The 22,014-nt window shown below is 37.6% G+C and overlaps 1 protein-coding gene across 2 annotated transcripts in view; it reads right to left on the bottom strand.

Moving 5' to 3' along the window:
- efna3a (ephrin-A3a) overlaps positions 1 to 22,014 on the bottom strand; it is a 209,600-nt gene that overhangs the window by 2,298 nt on the left and 185,288 nt on the right. For both annotated transcript variants that reach the window (XM_049476257.1, XM_049476258.1), the window contains 3 exons: positions 19,091 to 19,392; positions 11,563 to 11,628; positions 8,731 to 8,802 (listed from right to left, as the gene is read on the bottom strand). In XM_049476257.1, the coding sequence (XP_049332214.1) occupies positions 8,731 to 8,802; positions 11,563 to 11,628; positions 19,091 to 19,392 (440 nt within the window). The remainder of the gene's footprint in view (positions 1 to 8,730; positions 8,803 to 11,562; positions 11,629 to 19,090; positions 19,393 to 22,014) is intronic.

Genomic DNA, 22,014 nt, shown 5'->3' with positions numbered 1-22,014 from the left:
ATTAGTTAGAAATCCCTTCGTTCCTGGTATTATTACTGGCTCAGACAGGGTAAGGCTCCGGTTATGATATAAGCGATAGCAGAGCAGGAGAGACGAGAGCTTATCTGCATAACTGCATAATGGAGGAAGAAAAGAAGAACAGAGGAGAGAAATAAGAGAGAAAAGAAATGTGAGAGATAAGGAGACGAGAAAGATATATATAATATATTTTTAATAGGTACGGCTATTACAGATCAAATAATAATAATAATAATAAAAAAAAGTATAAAAAAAAGAGGGTCAGTATGTAAGTTGATAAAATATCTCATATTGTATGAAATATATCTCATATAATTGATTTAGGGCCCTGACTGACAGGTTCCACGTGTCATGGGAGGTAGAAGAACCGGTACCATTTCAAAATAAGACTATCCTTATAAAGGGTTTATAAATGATTAAAAAAAGAACATTATTAATTATAATTGATTAGGTTTTAAATGCCTTAAAAAAAACATTGATAAGCAGTTACAACACATTAATTGAAAAGATAACAGTGATCTGTTGTTTGCTTAGTCATTTATTTCAACTTAGTCATTTAATTCATAGTAAAGAGTTAAACATATTTATAGATATATTAATGTGACAGGTTTAATTCTGAGTAAAGTAAAATCAATATCTAGAAAATCTGAGGTTTGACTGTAAAATAAATGGGTGTGGAATCACTATTTTGCAAATGTTCAGCTATTTCTATATTGCCATTTCTACTAATGTGTTGTTTGTTATGCTATTTTTATGCTATGCTATTCATAAACCCTTTATGAAGGTAGTCTAATTTTAAAGTGGTACAGAAGAACCAGTATCGTGTTCCAGGACTTTTGTCCCATCCTATGGTGCAAGGTATAGTATGTGTGTGAGGATTTCTGCCAGAGTAGCTTGTCTGTACACATGGACAATTCTAGCCAGATGCTGCCGGTCACGATTATTATTATTATTACCCACTGTGCCGCTGTGCTGTTCTCTTTAGGTGGTAATGAATGTCTTCTATGATGTATTTCTGGTAAATATGTGACATTGTGCATGTCAGGAATGTTAAATGCCAACACAGTGTCTGATGTGATATGTTACAATGCATTAATGGAAATATATATATTTTTTCCTCCTTTAATAAACAGCTAGTAAATGAAGTTATAGTACCAGTTAAAACAGCAACGGACGCACCTTCTCATTCAATGTTTATATATATATATATATATACATACATATATATATATATATTTTTTTTTTTTTCTTCTTTTCCCTACATTGTAAATGAATTCCGAAGTCATCCAGACCATGAAGGAACACTTAAAAAGTGTTAAACAAACCAAAATACTCTTTTTTCTGAGGCTGGTAACTCTCTGATGAACTTAATCTGTAAAACAGAGGTAACTCTTGCTCTTCCTTTCCTGAGTTTATCCTGATGAGAGCCAGTTTCATCATAAAGTTTCTGATGGTCTTTGTGACTGCAATTGAAGATACTTTCAAAGTTCTTGAAATGTTTTCGATTGACTGACCTTCATTTCTTAAAGTATTTATATTTCTCTTTACTTAGTTCAGTAGTTTTTGTCATAATATGGATTAGAACGTTACTCAAACACATTAAAATGAGAAGAAATTCAAGTAATTAACTCTTGATAAGTTCAGCACAGCTGTTAACTGAAAGCCATTCCAAGCTGACTGACAACATAAAATACCAAGATGTGCAAAGCTGTCATCAAACAAGAGGTGCTACTATGAAGAATATAAAATATGAAACATATTATGGTTTGTTAAACACTTTCTGGTTTACTAAATAATTCCATATGTATTTCTTCATAGTTTGGATGACTTTAGTATTAATCTACAATGCAGGACATTTTAATATACAAAAAAAACAGTGAATTTAAGGTGTTTCCAAACTTGAATGTCTCATCGATCAATACTGTGCAGTTATTACTGCTTTCTGTGTTTCAGTTATTCTATAAACAAAAGATTCTTTGTTCTTTAGTTTGTTGCAACAGGTTCTCTCACTGGTTTCATCATTTTGGAAATTTGCAAAACAGAACATGACTAGTAGTAATAATAGCTATTAAGAACACACAAACATAAACAATCACTGCTGTCACAGATCTGCCTGTATGTCAGTCAAGAGACATCAGAGGAATTCCTCTCTTGTCTTCTCTGTTCTGAAAAAATCTAGTTAGTCTAGTTCTTTCCTGGCCTGGTGCAACACAATTTTTTATCATGATGTTTTTAACATATTTAAATGTATTATTTATTATATTCAATTTGATTATAATGTGTTAAATGTGATAAATATTGTTACATCCATTTTTTAAAATAAAAACATTCGCTACAATATTAAAGAAAGATGTAGTCTTACATGTGTATGCACATTTATGCATATTTTAAAACAGGATTTCAAAATCTTTGGCCACATTCACATTACCAGGTTGAATTCAGCTTTCAAATCTGATTATTTGCTTTATTGTGACAAATATTAGATTTATTTCAGGGCTGTGTGGACATGTCAAATCTGATCTTTTTAACTATATTAAATTTGAGTCACTGTCATTTGTAGTTCTAGATTAGATACTGTTTAATGTATTTATGTTTATTTTTTATTTAAAATTAATTTCAGCTCAGCTGTACTCCCTCTACCACTAGCAATGCTTAAACTCTAGGAGGGTGAAGACTAGCGCATGCTTCCTTCGATACATGTAAAGTCAGTCACTGTCTCTTTTCCAACTGCTGCTGATGCAGCATTACCGAGTAGCATCACGGCGCATTCGGAGGAAAGCTCAGCGACTCGGTTCCGATACATCAGCTCACAGACGCCTTGTGTTGACCAGCATCACATTAAGAGTGATGTGGGGAGAGAGCGCCATCCACCCACACAGAGAGAGCAAGGCCAATTGTGCTCTCTCTGACTCCGGCAGCTGATGGCAAGCTGCATGACCGGGATTCGAACCAGCAATATCCTGATCAAAGTGGTCCACGTACATGTGTTTTTTTTACCAGTACACATGCACATAGAGGTCACATGAGAGCAAAAATAGGTGGAGAGTGACAAAAAAAAGAGCATCCTGATTGGTCTCTCTTAATCCGTAGTTGGCCATTGAGCTTTTAGTGTGGGTGGGACCTGCAGCTGATGGAAAGCTGCATGACCGGGATTCAAAACCAGCAACATCCTGATGAAAGTGGTCCACTTAAATGTGTTTTTTTTACCAGTACACATTCACGTAGAGGTCACATGAGAGCAAAAAAAGGTGAGAGAGTGACGAAAAAAAAGAGCATCCTGATTGGTCTCTCTTAATGCTTAGTTGGCCAATGAGCTTTTAGTGTGGGTGGGTCTTACAGCTGATGGAAAGCTGCATGACCGGGATTCGAACCAGCAACATCCTGATCAAAGTGGTCCACTTACATGTGTTTTTTTTTTTTACCAGTACGCATTCACGTATAGGTCACATGAGAGCAAATATAGGTGAGAGAGTGACAAATAGAGCATCCTGATTGGTCTCTCTTAATGCTTAGTTGGCCAGTGAACTTTTAGTGTGGGTGGGACCTGCAGCGTGTGAGAGATTCTGTTAATATTCACATCACAACTAAAGACATATAAGTATCATAGAATCTCATGAAAAAATCATCCAGATGTGAATGTTTGCTCTAATATGTCCTTTAAATTTTTTTTTGCACTATAAGGCGTACTTAAAATCCTCTAATTTTCCCAAAAATCGTCAGTGAGCCTTTTAATCCATTGCGTCTTATGTATGAATTTTACAGTCAGGTATTAAGGAGCAGTAAAGCCACTCTGCTGTAGTACAGAGTTATACTAATAATAATAATAATAAATCAATTTTATATAGCGCTTTTCTTGGTACTCAAAGCCGCTTTACAGAAAATTTCACATGCACACGTACAATATGCACATGTGTCAATGTTCATATGCAAACTTGAAAAAGGTGGGTTTTGAGATGACGTTTGAAGGAGTGCAGGGACTCAGAGTTTCGAATGGTAAGGGGGAGGGAGTTCCATAGGGTGGGGGCAGCGACGGCAAAGGCCCTGTCCCCACGGGTCCGGTATTTGGTGGAGGTAGTTTGGGTGAGGAGGTTAGCGTCAGCAGAGCGGAGTTGACGGGCGGGGGAGTGGCGGTGGAGGAGGTCAGACAGGTATGGGGGGGCAAGGTTGTTAAGGGCTTTATAGGTGATAAGGAGGATCTTGAAATGTATGCGTTGTTTTATGGGAAGCCAATGGAGTTGACGGAGGACAGGGGTAATGTGCTGTCTAATGGGGGAGCGGGTGAGCAATCGAGCAGCAGAGTTCTGGACATATTGGAGTTTTTGGAGAGCAGTAGAGGGGAGACCATACAGGATGCTATTGCAGTAGTCGAGTCTGGAGGTGATAAAGGCATGAATTAATGTCTCTGCAGCAGGAGTGGGAAGAGTGGGTCGCAGGCGTGCAATATTACGTAAGTGAAAGAAGGATGTTTTAACTATGTGGTTGATGTGTGATTTGAAGGAGAGTGTAGGGTCCAAATAGATTCCAAGGTTTCTGACAAGTGGGGAAGGAGTGACAGAGTGACCATCAATACAGAGAGTGAAATTTTGACAGGTGGAGAGGCTGGATTTTGGACCAAAGATAATAATCTCCGTTTTATTACTGTTTAGTTTGAGAAAATTATGGAGTCTCAATGAAGTTTCTCCAGCACCGAGGCTGGAGCAGTATTTGTATTAGCCGCTAACCGCTATTTCCCTGTTTAGAGGTGAGTATTATCGGCCTGTAGCCTACTGCTAACTCCGGGTTGCACTGCTGGAGCAGCAATCACATCACCTGCTAAGCGCTAACTCTCCCATTCCGAGGCGAGTATATCGGACTGTAGCCACTAGTGGTTAGCCGCGAATCTAAGTTTACTGTAAATAAACGGAAGTGCTTCACTCACCCACATAAAGTTTTTAGGCGAGAGCTCTGTGTAGATTAACATCCAGTGCTCATTTTACTTTTAAAAAAGTATTTTTTATTACATTTTTTTTTTACTTATAACTTATAATATGGTGTGCCTTACAGTGCAAAATATACAGTATATAAAAAGGTTATATAGGTACATCAAACTAGCAAAATATCCTGCAAAAAGGGTCTAGGGCCCTAAAAGTTTAGCTATGAATGTGCAGTAAAACATGCATTGGAGCCTCACCAGTAGGAAGTAGAAATGGAGGGCATTGGATAAATAATTGTGATTAGTTGACTAATCAGAAAAATAATTGGCAGATAAGTCGACTACTAAAACTGTCATTACTTGCCGTTTTAGCATGGGCACAAACTGAATAATGACCCTTGCCTTGTAACCATAGGGCTTAACTTACATTTACATTTACATTTAAGGTATTTAGCAGACACCCCTATCCTTATATTATTCAAAGCAAGTTTATAGACTAGGATCAAGAGATACACAGAGCTTGATCATGTTTAGAACCCTAGGAAACCTTTTTTTTTTTTTTTTTTGGATTAGTTTAGGAACTCTTTAAAAAGATGTCTTCAGTCGACGTTTGAAGACGGCGAGTGACTCTGCTGTTCTGACATCCAGTGGAATTTCATTCCACCATCTTGGTGCCAACACAGAGAAGAGTCTGTTTTCTGTGTGTTTTGAGGGATGGAGGTTAGAGCCGAGAAGTACTGGTTATCCATTACTACCCCAAGGCTTCGTGCTTCTGCCGATGAAATAACCAGTGAGTTCTCGAAAGAGATACTTATCTACTTATTTATCTACAGTGGCAGATTTTTACACTAGGGGTGCCCAAACCTTCACATGCCACTGCAGCAGTGCTGCTGGAGTTTTTAAACACCTTAAGATTTAGCAGCTAGGTTGAGAGGGACCTCAAAAACATATCCAGCCAAGAGCAGCTCTGTGATCAGAACCAGTCTATGGTACTATTGATAAAGCGTTTAAGGACAGCAGACAGTGTCCATCAAAATACGGCCTACGGCCTGGGCAGAGAGCCAGTGTCCAGCACAGTCCATTTATCGGTCTCTAACTCTTCCACTAAGCCTGGTAATGAACTAATGAGTTGAATCAGACGTGTTTAAGCAGGGAAAGCAGCTGACTGTGCTGGAGACCAGCCCTCCAGACTGCTGCAGTACAGGCTTAGTGTGCGGCAGCAAGGTGAAGCGACGAGGTGCATTTCTAATAGAAATAGATAACCTGGAAATATACCTGCTAGGACATCAGCAGAAAAACAGATGCTAAATTATTAGCATCCCCACAGCCAGGCAACGGGGAATTAAGTGATTTTATCTGGCGTGCTTCCAAAAAACATCGTAGCCCTAAAGCTCCACATGCTTCAGTATTGATCAGTGTGTTTACCAATGCCGCACAGTTTAACACAGCTATTGTGGGCTGTCTGTAACAGCATCAGGAATAAATGTGAAGCAGGGAAGATAATAATTGCATGCGTTGCATAATTATCACATTATTAAACGCGATGTGAGGAAAAAAATAACGATTAAGTAAGAATAGATAGATACTTGTAAAATTCCATAAATCTGTAGCACATGCAGTGAGATATGCTGATATAGCAGTTTAAAAGAAAGTCTATAACTCAAATCCTCTCTGAGAATTATGAATCACGGTGAGAAAAATTGACTACTTTTATTGAATCTGTTTTGCACTATGACCTTTCGTCCAATGTTTCCCAATTTCTCCCCGAAATGTCTAATAGACGTTTTCTAAGCCCGCGGTGTAGAACGACAGAATATGCAAAGTAGGGATCATGTGATTTGCTGGAGGCAGGGCAGGACAGAGGGCAAAACAGGATCACTCAGGTTATACAAGCACTTAGAGAGGTCATTTATGGAAATGTGTAGCAGTTCACACACACACACACACACACACACACACAGACACATACACGCAGCTAAAGTGCTTTCGGGAGTCCGGGGGTGGTAGTGGAGATTGCGCCGCTTGTTTTGTTTGTGTGTAACAGCATGGAGCATTTAGACACAGAGGCAAGGTGCCCTATGACTTCCCAGAATGCCGAGCTTTACGCCATGCCATTTGCTTGAGGGCAGTGTGTACGGCGGGAGGGGGGGTAGGGGACTTTCCTGTGGTCCTTGTGTGAACTGGTGGTTTGTCTGTGTGTGATGCAGATGCTGTAACAGCCAGCGGAAACCAAACAACAGCAATAATCACCCCCCCCCCCCCCCCCCCCACCAAACACCCGCTACAGCTACTAGCCCAATTCCAGGAACAGGCTTTTACTGACTGACAGAGAGAGAGAGAGAGATAGACAGAGTGAGAGAGAGAGAGAGAGAGAGAGAGAAAGTGATAGAAAAAGAGAGAGAAAGTGATAGAGAGAGAGAAGGAGAAAATGATAGAGAAAGAGAAAGTGATAGAGAAAGAGTGAACGAGAGTGATAGAGAATAAGAGAGTGAGAGTGAGAGAGTAAAAGAGAGAGAGTGATAGAGAATAAGAGAGTGATAGAGAGAGTGTGAACGAGAGTGATGGAGAATGAGAGAGTGATAGAGAGAGAGAGAGTAAACAAGAGTGATAGAGAATGAGAGAATAAGAGTGAGAGAGTAAAAAAGAGAGAGTGATAGAGAATGAGAGAATAAGAGTGAGAGAGTAAAAGAGAGTGATAGAAAAACAAAGTGATAAATCGCAATACAGACTCACAGAGAGAGAATGAGAGTGATAGAGAGAGTTTGAGAGTGATAAATAAAATGATAGAGCGAGAAACAAAGTGACAAAGAATGAGAGAGAGTGATAGGAAAACAGAGGGATAGAGATTATAAAAAAATAAAGGTAAGATTAGGTTAGAACCTTTAATGCCTCTTATACAGTATACTGATAAAAAAAAAATATATAAAAGTATAATAATATTTGTTTAATTCTAGTTTGGGAGATATGTCAATTTGCTTGTCATAGCATATTTTGGCATCTCACACACGCAAACACACACACACACACACATACACACACACACACACACACACACACACACTTATCTTCACCTGTCACAGTGCACACTGTCCACTCACTGTGTGTATGAAGAGCCTGTTACTGATGAACTGGTTATTGTGTGACTGGCTACAGTATAACTGACACTCATTCTTATCTATATAAACATGTTAGGAATCACAATTTGCAATATCCAGGTCAGCAAACTGATTGAGGTCATACTTAGATACTGTAGCATACGTCAATAATGTAATTACTGTGACGGCCTAGTGCTGAGAAAAATATACAGATCATAAGAAAGACATACAAGAAGACAGAAAAAGAGAATAAGAAACTGTTTGAGAGAGGCAGTGTGAACCAGCGAAAGAGAGAGAGAGAGAGATAAAGAAATGGAAAAAGTGAGATTGAGAGATTGCGTTGAATTGATCTGAATAGAGAAATAAGACAAAAGAGAGAGAGAGAGAGAGAGAGAGAGAGAGAGGGGAAATGGATGTGTTTATATAACCATTTGTTACTATATACAACACAGGAACGTTCTTAGTATTTTTCCATCTGCTGCAGAAAACCATTGTGGACCACAAGAGCTAGAGAAATGGAAAAAGCTGCAGGTGTAGTGTGGTTGTATGTGTGTGTGTGTGTGTGTGTGTGTGTGTGTGTACACGTGTGCATTTGCTGATGTATATGATGTATAAAGTATGTTCCAAATGAAACATATGCATGGCACTGTGGATGCATATGAAGTCTATGGTAGAGTGTGTGTGTGTGTGTGTGTGTGTACTCACCAATGTCATGTATTTTGGGTCTGACTGTGTAGTCAGGAGGGCTCTGGTCTGAGTCATCATCTGCATGTGAAACTGCAGGAGAACAGAAAGCCAGTGACACACAGTCAACCAACAACAGCTTCAAATCACAGTACAGAAAACACACTCTACATTTAACATGGTTTTAATTATACATAATCATTAAATCAGATCAATTCAGTTAGAAGCGCATTCATATTTTGGAAACATGACTACATATTTTAAGGTTAAAATCCTAAGGTAACATACATCACACAACAACAATTGCATAACTTTTTTATTTTCATAAATTTTGTTCTAGAAGTCACATCAGAACTTACATATGGATCGTATGTGGATTATATGGATCATAAAACATTTCAATAAAGCATTTGAATCTCTCCAAAGACAGCAGAAGGAGCTGTATGTGTGATTTAAACACTGAATATGTTTAAATGTATAATGAGCTGATATACAGGGAGAAGGGGTGTTGTCTTGTCCTTTATCTGAAGTGTTTACACTTTTAAAGACACGGAAAGCGAGCCGTGTGTGTGAGCTGATTACCCCTCCCACAGAGTGCAGTCCTCTCCATCACACATTATTGACGCGTCGACAATGAAATTTCTCACATTGACAATTTTTTTTTAAGTCGACGTTGTCAATTATATGGTGACTTATTGTTGCAGCCCTACTATATTACATTACATTACATTTGTCAGACACTTTTGTCCAAAGCGACTTACAATAGTGAAGTACAAAAGTATTAGAAGTTAAAGGTAAAAACATCTTTATATAGGGCCTAAAGAAGGTCAAAGGGAAATAATAGGAAAGAGGAGTAAAGGAGGGGAAGAAGGAAATGAGGTTAGAAGTAGTTAGTGTGTTAGAGGTGTTAGGAGAGTAAGTGCTCTTTGAAGAGCTCTGTCTTCAGGAGTCTCTTAAAGATAGTGAGATATTCTCCTGATCTGGTAGTGGAAGGTAGTTTGTTCCACCATTGGGGAACTCTGTATGAGAACAGTCTGGATTGCTTTGTGTGGATTGTGTTTGGTAAAGCGAGGCGACGTTCGTTGGAGGAGAGCAGCGGCCGGGAGGTAGCGTAAGTCTTCTGGAGTGAATGCAGGTAGGAAGGAGCTGTTCTGTCATCACCTTGTAGACGATTGTAGAAGCTTTGAATTTGATAAGAGCATCAACTGGTAGCCAATGGAGCTCAATGAGCAGCGGGGTGACATGTGCCCGTTTTCATCTGGGGTGGTTTTACTACACAGTTAGCAGGGCATTGCACTAGTCGAGGCGTGAGATGACCACTTCTTGTACCAGGAGTTGGGTGGCCTGTTCCGTCAGAAACGGTCAAATTTTTCTGATGTTATAAAGCGCGAAGCAGCAAAGCGGCCAGTCTTTAAAGTTTCTGAATTAGTGAATAAGGTTTAAAAAATAAGACACAGTTTCACAAAATATGTTTAACAACTCTAAAATAATGTAACATCAGTAGCTGTAGAATTTCAGGCTAGAAGATGTATAGAATTCACACACACACACACACTGAGGTACACTGGCTGAAAGGGCCTCTTTTGAGTGGATTAACAGTGACAATTTGCTAGACTGTGGTTTCGTTGAGTATAAGAGAGAGAGAAAGAGAGAGAGAGAGGGGGATAAAGAGAGAACGGGAGAGACTGAAAGTAAACTACAATGCTATTAGGCCCTAAAAAGAAAGCATAAACAGGAAAAGTATCTTCTGACAGGCTGTGACCACAGTCTGCCCACAGCAAAGAGCAAATATTAAGAAGTCTTGGCAGCCCGACAGAAGAGGTACTGTGGTTACTGTATGACAGGTAAGGGTAGAAAAGAGATAATAATATAGATTTAAAAAATATAGAATTAAAAATCTAAATCACAATTGTGCATCATTAATAAAGGACTTATTTGTTATTACACAAACTTTTATATTATTAAACACAACTGACCCACAGCACTATCACTATCACTAGCACTGATCCCTATAACACGTGACATTAAGTACAAGTACTTAATCAAAAAAGTGATGATCAGAAGCTCAAACCAAGCTGAACTGCTTGAATGTTTGCACCAGGAGTGATATAAAGTTATCCAAAAGCAGTATGTAAGACTGGTGGAGGAGAACATGCCAAGATGCATGAAAATTGTGATTAAAAACAGGGTTATTCCACCAAATACTGATTTCTGAACTCTTAAAACTTTATGAATATGAACTTTTTGTCCTCGCATTATTTAAGGGCTGAAAGCTCTGCATCTTTTTCGTTATTTCAGCCATTTCTCATTTTTTTGCATATAAATGCTCTAAATTACAATATTTTTGGAATTTGGGAGAAATGTTTATAGAATAAAACAACAATGTTCATTTTACTCAAACATACACCTACAAATAGCAAAATCAGAGAAACTGATTCAGAAACTGAAGTCTCTTAATTTTTTCCAGAGCTGTATATAGATCTCATATGGATTATAGGGATCGTAAAACATTTGAATAAAGCATTTGAATGGTTAAATAGTTGGAACAGATTTGTAGAAGCAAAAATACACATTTTACAAGAGCTACTTCATCTCTAGCACTAACACAGCACTCCTACATTCTATTAATAAGATCAGAAATTCACATATTTACTTTATTTTACTTAGGGAGAGAATTCTGTTACAAACTTTCAATCTTTTAAAGAGTCTGTGACACTTACTTCACCATGGGTTTTTTTGGGTTAATATAATGATATGATAATTAAACTATTATTACTGAAAAATATGTGCGCATATGTGTGAGAGAATAAAACAAAAAGGAGAGAGAGAGAGAGAGAGAGAGATAAAACTCACCTGTAGAGCAGCACACAAACACCCTCAGTCTTAAACAGCTGTGACCATGGTGATGAGTGGGCGTGGCTGTAAAACACACACAATAACAAACACACACATTAACACATTAGCCTGCTGCCACCTACTGATCAGTCACAGATGAATAAACTAATACAGTTTGATTAACAACTGCATATCGCACCCTAGTGGACACTCTGTGTATTGCAACTTCATGTTTTAGCATTTTGTTTTTTCAGATAGATAGATATTAACAAGTAAAAACGAAAAAGCTCAAAAACGTTTATACTCCAAAACTAAGCACTATAGTGTATTATTGTGAAGCATCATTTTAAAGTAACTGAAGAACATATCATTATAGTAAATAGCTACAGTGTATTAATATACAGTATAAAATAGCTGGTGTTATAATGGCAGGTCACAGACAGCGCTGTGGTGTTAATGCAGCTCACACCGGAGCACTGCTGCAGGTCATAATGGCCCTGTCCTTCCTCTCTTATCTATCATTGCGCTATTGTACGAGCCACTAATCCCCCGAGTGTAATGAACAGATAAGATGATGCACACGCTGCTCCCCCGGGTTACAGAGGAGAGAAGCCTCAGAGCCTCCACTGAATTACACACTGCTGCTTCTCAAGAGACACCTTTAAACCACAAAGACTTCAGAATTTGGAGATGTGTAACTATACCTGATTTATACATCTAATAATCGGTCAAATGAAATGATTGGAGATACAATTTGATTAATATCTTAAATGAATATATTAGATTTATTGAGCTTCAAAGTAGCAGACTGGTTCATTCATGGTTTCTTTACCCTGGTCCTGGAGGCGCACTACCACCAAGAACTCCTCAGCTCATTATCAGACTATACTTGAGTATATATACTTGAGTAGCTGTGAAAAGTAGCAGAAAAACACTAGCATGTGCGTTGTGATGTGAGTTGAGAAACGCTAGATTTAGAGGTTTAGATTTAGAGGTCTCGCTTGTTTTAGTCCTGTTACTGCCCAATCCTGTAAAAATCACTTGTTTTAATCCCGCGGCCGCCCACCACATGCTTGAAATTTACTTCTGTATTTATTAAAACAGCAATATAGTGCTGCATAGCACTGTCCCATCCTCCACTTTAATATTTATCAGTAATATCTTAAGGGTTATTTTTTTGCTTGCATTGGCTATTAACTTGAAACAGCTTGATTTAATCAAGATTTAAGCATTGATTACAGCCACATCAAGAATCTTGTAGTAGAGGTGTATTTATAGGCAAGGCAAGGCAGGGCAAATTTATTTATATAGCACCTTTCATACCTTGGCAATTCAAAGTGTCTTACAGAAAAAATAAAAATATTAAGACAATTACAATTAACAGAACAATTGTTAAAATAAAATTAAGTAGCATTAAAAAGAAAACAAACATTTTAAAATCTGTACACTCTATGAAAATTTGATTCAGGAATAAAAAATATATAAAATGTATTTTTATTAATATATGCATTATTATTATTATTATTATTATTATTATTATTATTATTATTATTATTATTATTATTATTATTATTATTATATTGTTAACTCCAGCCAATAACAATTAAATTCTATCCTGCACCAAGATATTCTGACTCCTGCAGTAGTGCAGACATTTATCTCAATGTTAGTAGATTTTCAGTTAACCACATAATTTGAACACTCAAACTGTTGCTTCTACTGTGTCAAAATTCTTGATGAACTGACCAAAAAAAAAAAAAAACAGAACCGCTGCACTTTCCTCCGAGTGTGCTGTGATGCTACTCTGCAATGCTGCATCAGCAGCAGTTTGAAAAGATGTGGTAGATGACTTCACATGTATCGGAGGAGGCATGTGCTAGTCTTCACCCTCCTTCTGCTATGGCATCACTAGTGATGGGGGATATGCAGCTGAGTGGGTGGGACAATCGGCCTAGCTGAATAAGGAGAAAACTGGTAGAACCTGGTAGAAAATATATGTAAATTGAACTCTCTTAAGCATTAATTATTTTCTCTGGAGGAAGTTTAGAATTTTTTTGTAAGCTTGGTAGTTCCCGTGTATAGAGCAAACTGAAATTCAGAGTTTCACTCAATAAGTTAAATCAGGTGTTTTAGAGCAAAGAAACACACGAAACATAGAAGTTAGGAGACCAGTCTCCACAACCAGGAATGAGAATCAGGCAACAAATATAAAAGCACTGTTTTAGTACGTTTACAAGAAGAATGTAAGACTATAAACAAGTTAAAATTCAAAAACAAACAAATATACAGATGGATGGATGGATAGATAGGAAAATCAATCTATATCCAGATTCAGATCAATGGACTAGAACCCCATATTACCCCTACAGTTTACAGTATATGAAACAGAAGCTGATTTACTTTATTTAATTTTGGGACTTTTCCACTGGGCTATTACAGATATCATATAATACCCATGACACAACACCGTTCAAAATCCTTTGGCATGAATTAATCAGCCTTCATTAAGCTACTCATGAGACTCGCTGTTAAAGTAATATTTGAGTGAGGGCTTTTGGCACATTAGAGTTTCAGATCTAGCTTATTATTTATTCATTGTTTAAATGAATATTTACACACTGCCATGTGTAATTCACCACATCAAAAGCCAACACTTTGTAGCACTGATGAAATAACAGGCAACCCACATGCAGCAGTGGCTCAGATGTATTAATGTAATTTATCAATCACAGCTTTAGTAATAACACAACTCTGCGTCCATTAAATATTTACACACGCGCCAGTCTTCAGGAGCTTAATTATCATTCATATTTACTAATAATACTGAGGTATGCTCAACAGTTACTCTATTATTAATACCTACTGCTGTACAGTTACAGACTGCAGACCTTCTGTACATATTTTAATCCTTCATCAGTGGTCAGGTTCTGATCATGGTCGATACTATACAAAAATAAAATCTTAATATTCTGATTTTCCAAATTCTGATTTTCAAAATTACTATATAACAACTTGAAAAAGCAGTTTTACTTGTTTGTAGACGTGCCAAAATAGTACAAAACAGCACCATCTTGAGCTATCAAATATACAAAGTGTTTCTACTATGGGTGTGCAGAGATCTCGTGCTACGATATGGTGCAATATTTCTCGTCAGGTGTTACATTTTTCTCACAAGAACACACTATGTTCCATATTCTGTTAATCGTGTGCTCCACTGAGCCTCGTGTTCCCACACACACATTCCCACCTTCACAGTTTAAACTGCAGAGCGATGCAGAGGCAACTTTGTCGAGATCTAGTCATAGGTTGCCAGGTCTGTATAGAACCACCATGTGGGTTGCCAGTTGGAGACAGAACCCTCACTAGGGGCAATCTGACAATCTGACAATCTGACCTTAGAACCCAGAGGCTAATACAGTGAGAGATCATACAGGAGAGTAGTTGTTGGGTTTATGGTAAAAGCAGCTGCAGTACTGTAGCACACTGTTCTGTATTTTACTGCATATCATACAAAAATCATATATAATTCATAATCAGAGAAAAAAATGATGGACATCCATTACAAGATACAAAACATTTTTAAAAATCCCCTGCAGTTTTTTTTTTTTTTTTTTTTTTTACATTTTGTGAGTTTCAGTCAAATTAAAAATATTTTCAATCATACAATCGTAACTTTGAAATCAAAATATATATATATATATATATATATATATATATATATATATATATATATATTGTTAAAAACTTGCCTAATTTTCATCTTGTGAACCCAATATCATGTCTTTTCTTATCTCGAGATAACTGTCATCTCATCGCATCCCTAATTTCTACTACTTTTACTATTGTTTTATTTTATTTTTTTATTCATTTTTTTATTTTTTTTCTGCAGGCACAATACAATCAATATAAAACCAAAAGTTGATATTTGCTATTTTTTAAATGATAACAAGCAACATTAAATTCACATTTAGTGTGCATTAAGGTGCAAAAATGAAAAGATTCCTTACAGGCTTTTTTTTTTTTTTTACAAAACACAAGCTTATCTACTGATTCAGGATCTGGCAGGTTCTGTATCTAAAGACGCACACTCTTGATAATCTCATTTTGAAAATCAAATTAAAACTCAATTACGTTTTAATTGATCAAATTAATTTGATTCACCGCACAGCACTACTGAGCACAGAGACCCAGAGCCTCAGTACCCTGTCAGTGTCTCAGAGTGCTGAGAGTTCTTCTGAGCATGATCGACCACCAGAATAATATGGTTGGTCAGGATAGGTCTTGTGTTTAGAAATGGATCAACAATAAATGGGTATGGCGTCACATCAATGTCAAAAGTCGGGGGCACAAAAACACTGGGTGAAAAAAAAAAAACCCGTGAGTTTTAACTTTTATGTGCGTAAATTTCCTTCTTGCAAGCGCAACTGTGAAACTCGCAAGCACATAAAAAGAATATTGCTCTCGAGATTCATTTTTTTCCTTTTCATGTGTTTTATTTTGTCCTTCTGAATTCACTGTTGAATTCACCAGCTTTAAGACAGAAGAAAAAGCAAAGTGGTCAACAGAAATGTACATAACCTCCGCATTATTACTGGTATTTTTATTTAGATAAACCCACAGTTTGGCTTTTAGCATAGCTAGCTAACTCTTTTCCTATCCTTTTTCCTCTTCCTCTTCTGTCTTCGCTTTCAGAAGCAGGCTTTTGGTAGTAGGTGGTCACTCAAAAAACCTGGAGATATCAGCCAATAGCTGAGGGTACAAACCTTGACCCCACCCCTAATATGTCAAAACCACCACTTTCTACACTTGAGCGCAAAAAAAACTCAACTCAAGCAAAAAGAGTACAAGGACAACTGTGAATTTGAGAAGAAAAATAATTGAACGCTTAAAAAGAAAAATGAAGCTTGAGAGTGATATTTTGTTCAGAGCACACACAAATGTATTTTTTGTGCTGACGAGTTTCACAGTTGTGCTCACGAGAGGGAAATTTACACATGCAAAATGTTAAAACTCGCAGGTTAATTTTTTCACCTGGTTTTTCTGCACCTGCCATAAATGGGTTGCTGAGAAATTAGACAGCAGATCTACAGTCTACTCATTTTAACTGACCAGTGGTCAGCGGGAGAGCAGCACAATGTGTTGTTAGTTAAGAACACTATCTTGTCTTTTGATTCACTAATTTATCTTTATATTTAATTACTACAGCTGATTGTCTCAATAATAAATTATTACCACCAATTGCTTAGCTATGCATATTTATCTATCTTTCTTGATAATGAATTTGCCTTTATGCTAAAGTACAACTTCCGATGAGTTATGATTATAATAATTATGCTAATGTGTGTTTAGGCAGGAGTAGCACTGCTGATTAGCTTATTTCTGTAATTATATAAGAGTGAAGCCCCTGATTTCTCTAATTTAGCTCATTTGTCTTTGTTATCTAGGAGAGTAATCACTGATTAATCACAATCATGACACGTGTCTTCATACAGGAGTAACACCACTGATTGGTTAGTGACGCTAATTATGCAGGAGTGATGACATACATTGATTAATTATGCTAATTTGTCACTATGCAGGAGTGCTACTGCTGACTATCTGATTATGCTAATCTGTTAATATGCAGCAGTGGTATCGGTGATTGATGTAAAAAGTGAATATGATAATATACAGGATTTGTATCGGTGATTAATCGATTATAATAATCTGTCACTGTACAGAAGCGGTACTGCTGATTAATGCAGGTAATGTACCGCCTAATTATTGATTGTGATAATATGTCACTATGTATGAATAATACTACTACATAATTGATTATGTCACTAAGCAGGAGTTGTTCAATAAGAGTTAATCAATTATGGTTCTATGTCAATATGCAAGCGAGGTACTGCTGATTAATCAATTACAGTGGTGCCTGAAAGTTTGTGAACCTTTTTAAATTTTCTATATTTCTATATATATATGTCTGCATAGATTTTTAAAGTTCTAAAAGTAGATCAAGAAAACCTGGTTAAACAAATAAGACTAAAGTATGATATTTTGAAAATTTATTAACTGAGGAAAATAATCTAGTATTTGATATTTGTGAGTGGTAAAAGTATGTGAACCGTTTCTTTCAGTATTCAAGTTTTTATTCCCCATTACTTAAAACATTTCAGCAAACACCTTAAAAACGTTAAGTAACGTTTTTAAGGTGACCGGTTTCCTCTAATTTGTGAAGTAAATTCAACTTATCCGGGCTTACAGTGTATGTACACACTAAGAAAAGTAAGTACAGATTTGTACTTAAAAGGGTACAAAGCTTGTACCTTTTATTGAGGTACTTTTCAGTGAAAGTCCTTTTTGTACCCATGGTTTTTGTGTCAGTAAAGATTATAAAGATTATAAACATTATCATCAACTGAATATGGCTCAAAAACTTGATGAACCAAAATTGTCTGGCGTTCAAATAAAAAATGTGCAATTTAAATATATATTGTTTATTAGTACAGTGATGCAGAATACCGAATGTAACGTTTGGTTGGTTAAATGGTACAAATCTGTACTTATTTCTGTTAGAAATTACTTTGTACTTCAGAGGGAACAAATCTGACCCTGTAAAGACCAATATTGTTCCATTTTGAGGGTACAATTATGAAGAGTGTACCTTTGAGTACAAAAAAGTACTCATATCGTCCCTCTGTTTTTGATGGTGGATTTCCTTCCATGAACTGCTCACTTCAGGTCCTTCCACAATATTTCTATTGGATTAAGGCCAGGACTTTAACTTGGCCCTATTCCAAAACATTTTCTTTGTTCTTCTTTAACTTTTCTCTGGTAGAATGACTTGTGTTCTTGGGGTCATTGTCTTGCTGCATGACCCACCTTTTCTAAAGATTCAGTTTATGAACAGATGTCCTAAAACTTTCCTGTAGAATTATCTTCATTGTTCCATCAATGAAGGCAAGCAGTCTTGGCTCAGGTGCCGCAAAAAAGGTCCAGATCATGATACTACCACCACCATGTCTCACAGATGAGATAAGGTTAAAAAAATTATGCTTTTCATTTAAATAAAAAAATTCTATTTTGTTCATATCCGTCCACAAAACATTCTTCCAATAGCCTTCTGGCTTGTTCACGTGATCTTTAGAAAACTGCAGACGAGAAGTAATTAATGTTCTTTTTGGAGAGCAGTGTCTTTTGTCTTGCTTACCCTGATGTTGAATATTGTCTTGGCCAATGTGAGAGAGGCCTTCAGTTGCTTAGAGTATGTAATATTGGATCATTTTCCTCAATTAATTAATGACCAAGTATTTTCTTTTTATCTTTTTTAAGTACTTGTGTGACAATTTGATGATGTTTTAGGTCATATTTATGCTGAAATACAGAAAATTCTAAACGTTCAAACACCACTGGATGGTAATCTGTCACTATGCAGGCATGGGATTGTCAATTAATCGATTATGCTAATCTGTCACTATGCAGACGTGAGACGAGAGCTAGTTAATCAGTTATTAGTTGATGAATGTATAAGATATAGATTATAGAGAGGTTATGGGATACTCACAGATGTAGTAGTACTCATGGCCTACGTTAAACTCGTAGCCCAGCGAGAAGGCGCTGTAGCGTTGGAATTTCTCGGAGAACTTGATTGGTGCGTGGGGGGCGTGCGGCCGGTTACACTCCCAGCGCTTGAAGCCCATCTGGGGGTCACAGGTGCGGTAGCCACGGTAACTGACCATGTAGAGCACGTACTGCTCCACCACGCCTCGCTCTAGCGCCCCTCTCTGGCTCAGGTTGTAGTGCGGGCAGTAGATGTCCAGGTAGTCGTTGACGTTGACCTGCACCGTATAGCCTTCCCTCCGCAAGCTAGACATAGTGAAAGAGAGAGAGAGAGAGAGAGAAAGAGAAAAAGAGGTATATTATTACTGAGAAGCTGAACCGAACTGGACAAGTTCAAGAGATTACATTATCATCTCTTTAGACGACGCTGTGACTTCGTGACATTAATGGAATTAAATTTGCCATGGCAAAGTGAGCAGATAGGATTATATGAAAATTGAGAGTGTGTGACAGAGAGAGAGAAAGAGAGAGAGAGAGAAGATGAGAGTAAGAAAAGTACATCCTCAGAGCTAGACTACTTAGAAATATAGTCTGAGAGAAGAAAGAGAGAGAAGATGATTTATCTTACTGACCTTTACCAAATATATGTCCTGCTTGAAGAAGAATTTTATTTCTGCACTCTGTCAGAACACATTGAAGCAGCTCATTTTTCATTCCAACTGCGTGTGAGGACACATCTATAACAGTAGGTGGCAGTGTTTCATTTCCTTTTAGGTTGCACTGTCCTGTCCTCTTTGTGTAGCAAAAAATACACACACATACGTACAGTCATATACACACACACGTACAGTCATACACACAGTCCCTCTCTCTCTCTCTCTCTCACACACACATTTACAATTCTAGGTCAGGTCCCGTAGGAGATTATTATTCAATTACAAAATGAGGATCAGAAATGTCAGCCACCCCTTCTCTTTTCCTCTCTAAATATACACTACTACACCTCCTTTTCCCTGCTTTTCTATCCTTTCCTCCCCCCTTCTCCATTTGTTTCTTTCGCAGCGGCTCATTTTCTCCCGCGCTGTGGCGGTCTCCAGCGTTCATTATTCACACCTTCTACCTTTCTAAATATAATCCCTGCTCTGTGTTTTGCATGTCTTTTATACCTTTCTATAGCTGGTGTCATTTACACTGCTGTCTCGGGCTGTGAATCTTTGGGAATTTCACAGTTCAATTCAGAATCGATTCTTGGGGTCACGATTCGTTTTTTTTCCGATTCTTTCAAATCGGTTGGATTTATTTTTCTTCATCCTCCATACTTTAGCGGCGCAACAACAAACAGCGTAACACGACACTACACACACCTCTGTAGCCTAATAGGGAGAGACAGTAAGAGCAAAAACTTTCCCTTTCCTGTTGCTGCTGTCTCGCAACACTTACCTACAGTTGCGCGGAGCTCAGCTATTGTCTCGCAGAGCATTTTAACTTGCTCGCAGAGCTTATTAACTGTCTTGTGGAGTTCACCTACTGTCCCGCGGAGCTCAGCTACTGTCATGCAGAGCTTTTTAACTGTCTCGCAGAGCTTTTTAACTGTCTCGTGGAGTTCACATACTATACCGCAGAGTTCACCTACTGTCCCGCGGAGCTTTTTAACTGTACTGCGGATCTCAGCTACTGTCTCGGGAGCTTTTTAACTGTCTCGCGGAGTTCACCTACTGTCCCGCGGAGCTTTTTAACTGTCTTGTGTAGTTCACCTACTGTCCCGCGGAGTTCACCTACTGTCCCGCGGAGCTTTTTAACTGTCTTGTGTAGTTCACCTACTGTCCCGCGGAGTTCACCTACTGTCTCGGGGAGCTTTTTAACTGTCTCGCGGAGTTCATCTACTGTCCTGCAGAGCTCAGCTACTGTACCATGGAGCTCTGCTTCTGTCGCACAGAGCATTTTAACTGTCTCACGGTGTTCAGCTACTGTCCTGTGGAGCTTAGCTACTGTCTTGCGGAGCTCTTTAACAGTTAAAGAGTTCCGCAGGACAGTAGATGAACTCTGCGAGACAGTTACAAATCTCCGCAGTAAACTTAAAAAGCTCCACAAGACAGTTAAAAAGCTCCACGCAACAGTAGCTGAGATCCGCAGTACAGTTAAAAAGCTCTGTGGGACAGTAGGTGAACTCCGTGCGACAGTAGCAGCACCCGCAAAAAAAATAGAAAATGAGAATCGTTTTGTTCAATGTTAGAAAAGCGTTTCAAGCTCGAATCTATTTTTTTCTACTGCTTTCCTACTAAAAAAATAAGAGACTACTTAAAAATTATGAGTTTCTTTGATTTTACCAGTTTAAAAACCTCTGGAATATAATCAAGAGGAAGATGGATGAGTTATCCAAAGTTATCCAACCAGGATTGTTCCACCAAATATTGATTAAAACTTCATAATTATGATTTTTTCTTTGCATTATTTGAGGTTTGAAAGCTCTGCATTATCAGAAATTGTGTCCGTAGTTTATAGAATAAAACAACGTTTATTTTACTGAAACATATACCCATACATATATATGAACACCTACAACACACATCTGTTTCTGTACTCAGTCATTCATACTGTATGTCTCTTGTGTATTATTTACTGTATATGTAGGACTTCTGTATGTAATAACAGCACATCCCTTATCTATAATATACAGTATGCATAAGTATGCCTGTATACAGTATTACACAGTTTATCTGCACCAGCTAAGCCGTTCATCATAAGGGCTGTCCACAAACCCAAGTGCGTATCAGCAGATGGTCGGATATTCTCCATCAGGACTTTTTGGTAGAAATTTATGATTCAGGTCCTGAAGCATAAAAAAACAGCCCCCGATCACATCATACTACCACCACCATGTTTTACTGTAGGTGTGATGTTCTTTTTTGGAAATGCAGACACAATAAG

The sequence above is a fragment of the Astyanax mexicanus genome, chromosome 3 (assembly GCF_023375975.1).
Source record: "Astyanax mexicanus isolate ESR-SI-001 chromosome 3, AstMex3_surface, whole genome shotgun sequence".
In the NCBI taxonomy this organism is placed as follows: Eukaryota; Metazoa; Chordata; class Actinopteri; order Characiformes; family Acestrorhamphidae; genus Astyanax; species Astyanax mexicanus.
The sequence above is the reverse complement of the archived record's forward strand: the minus strand, read 5'-3'. Positions and strand labels throughout refer to the sequence as shown.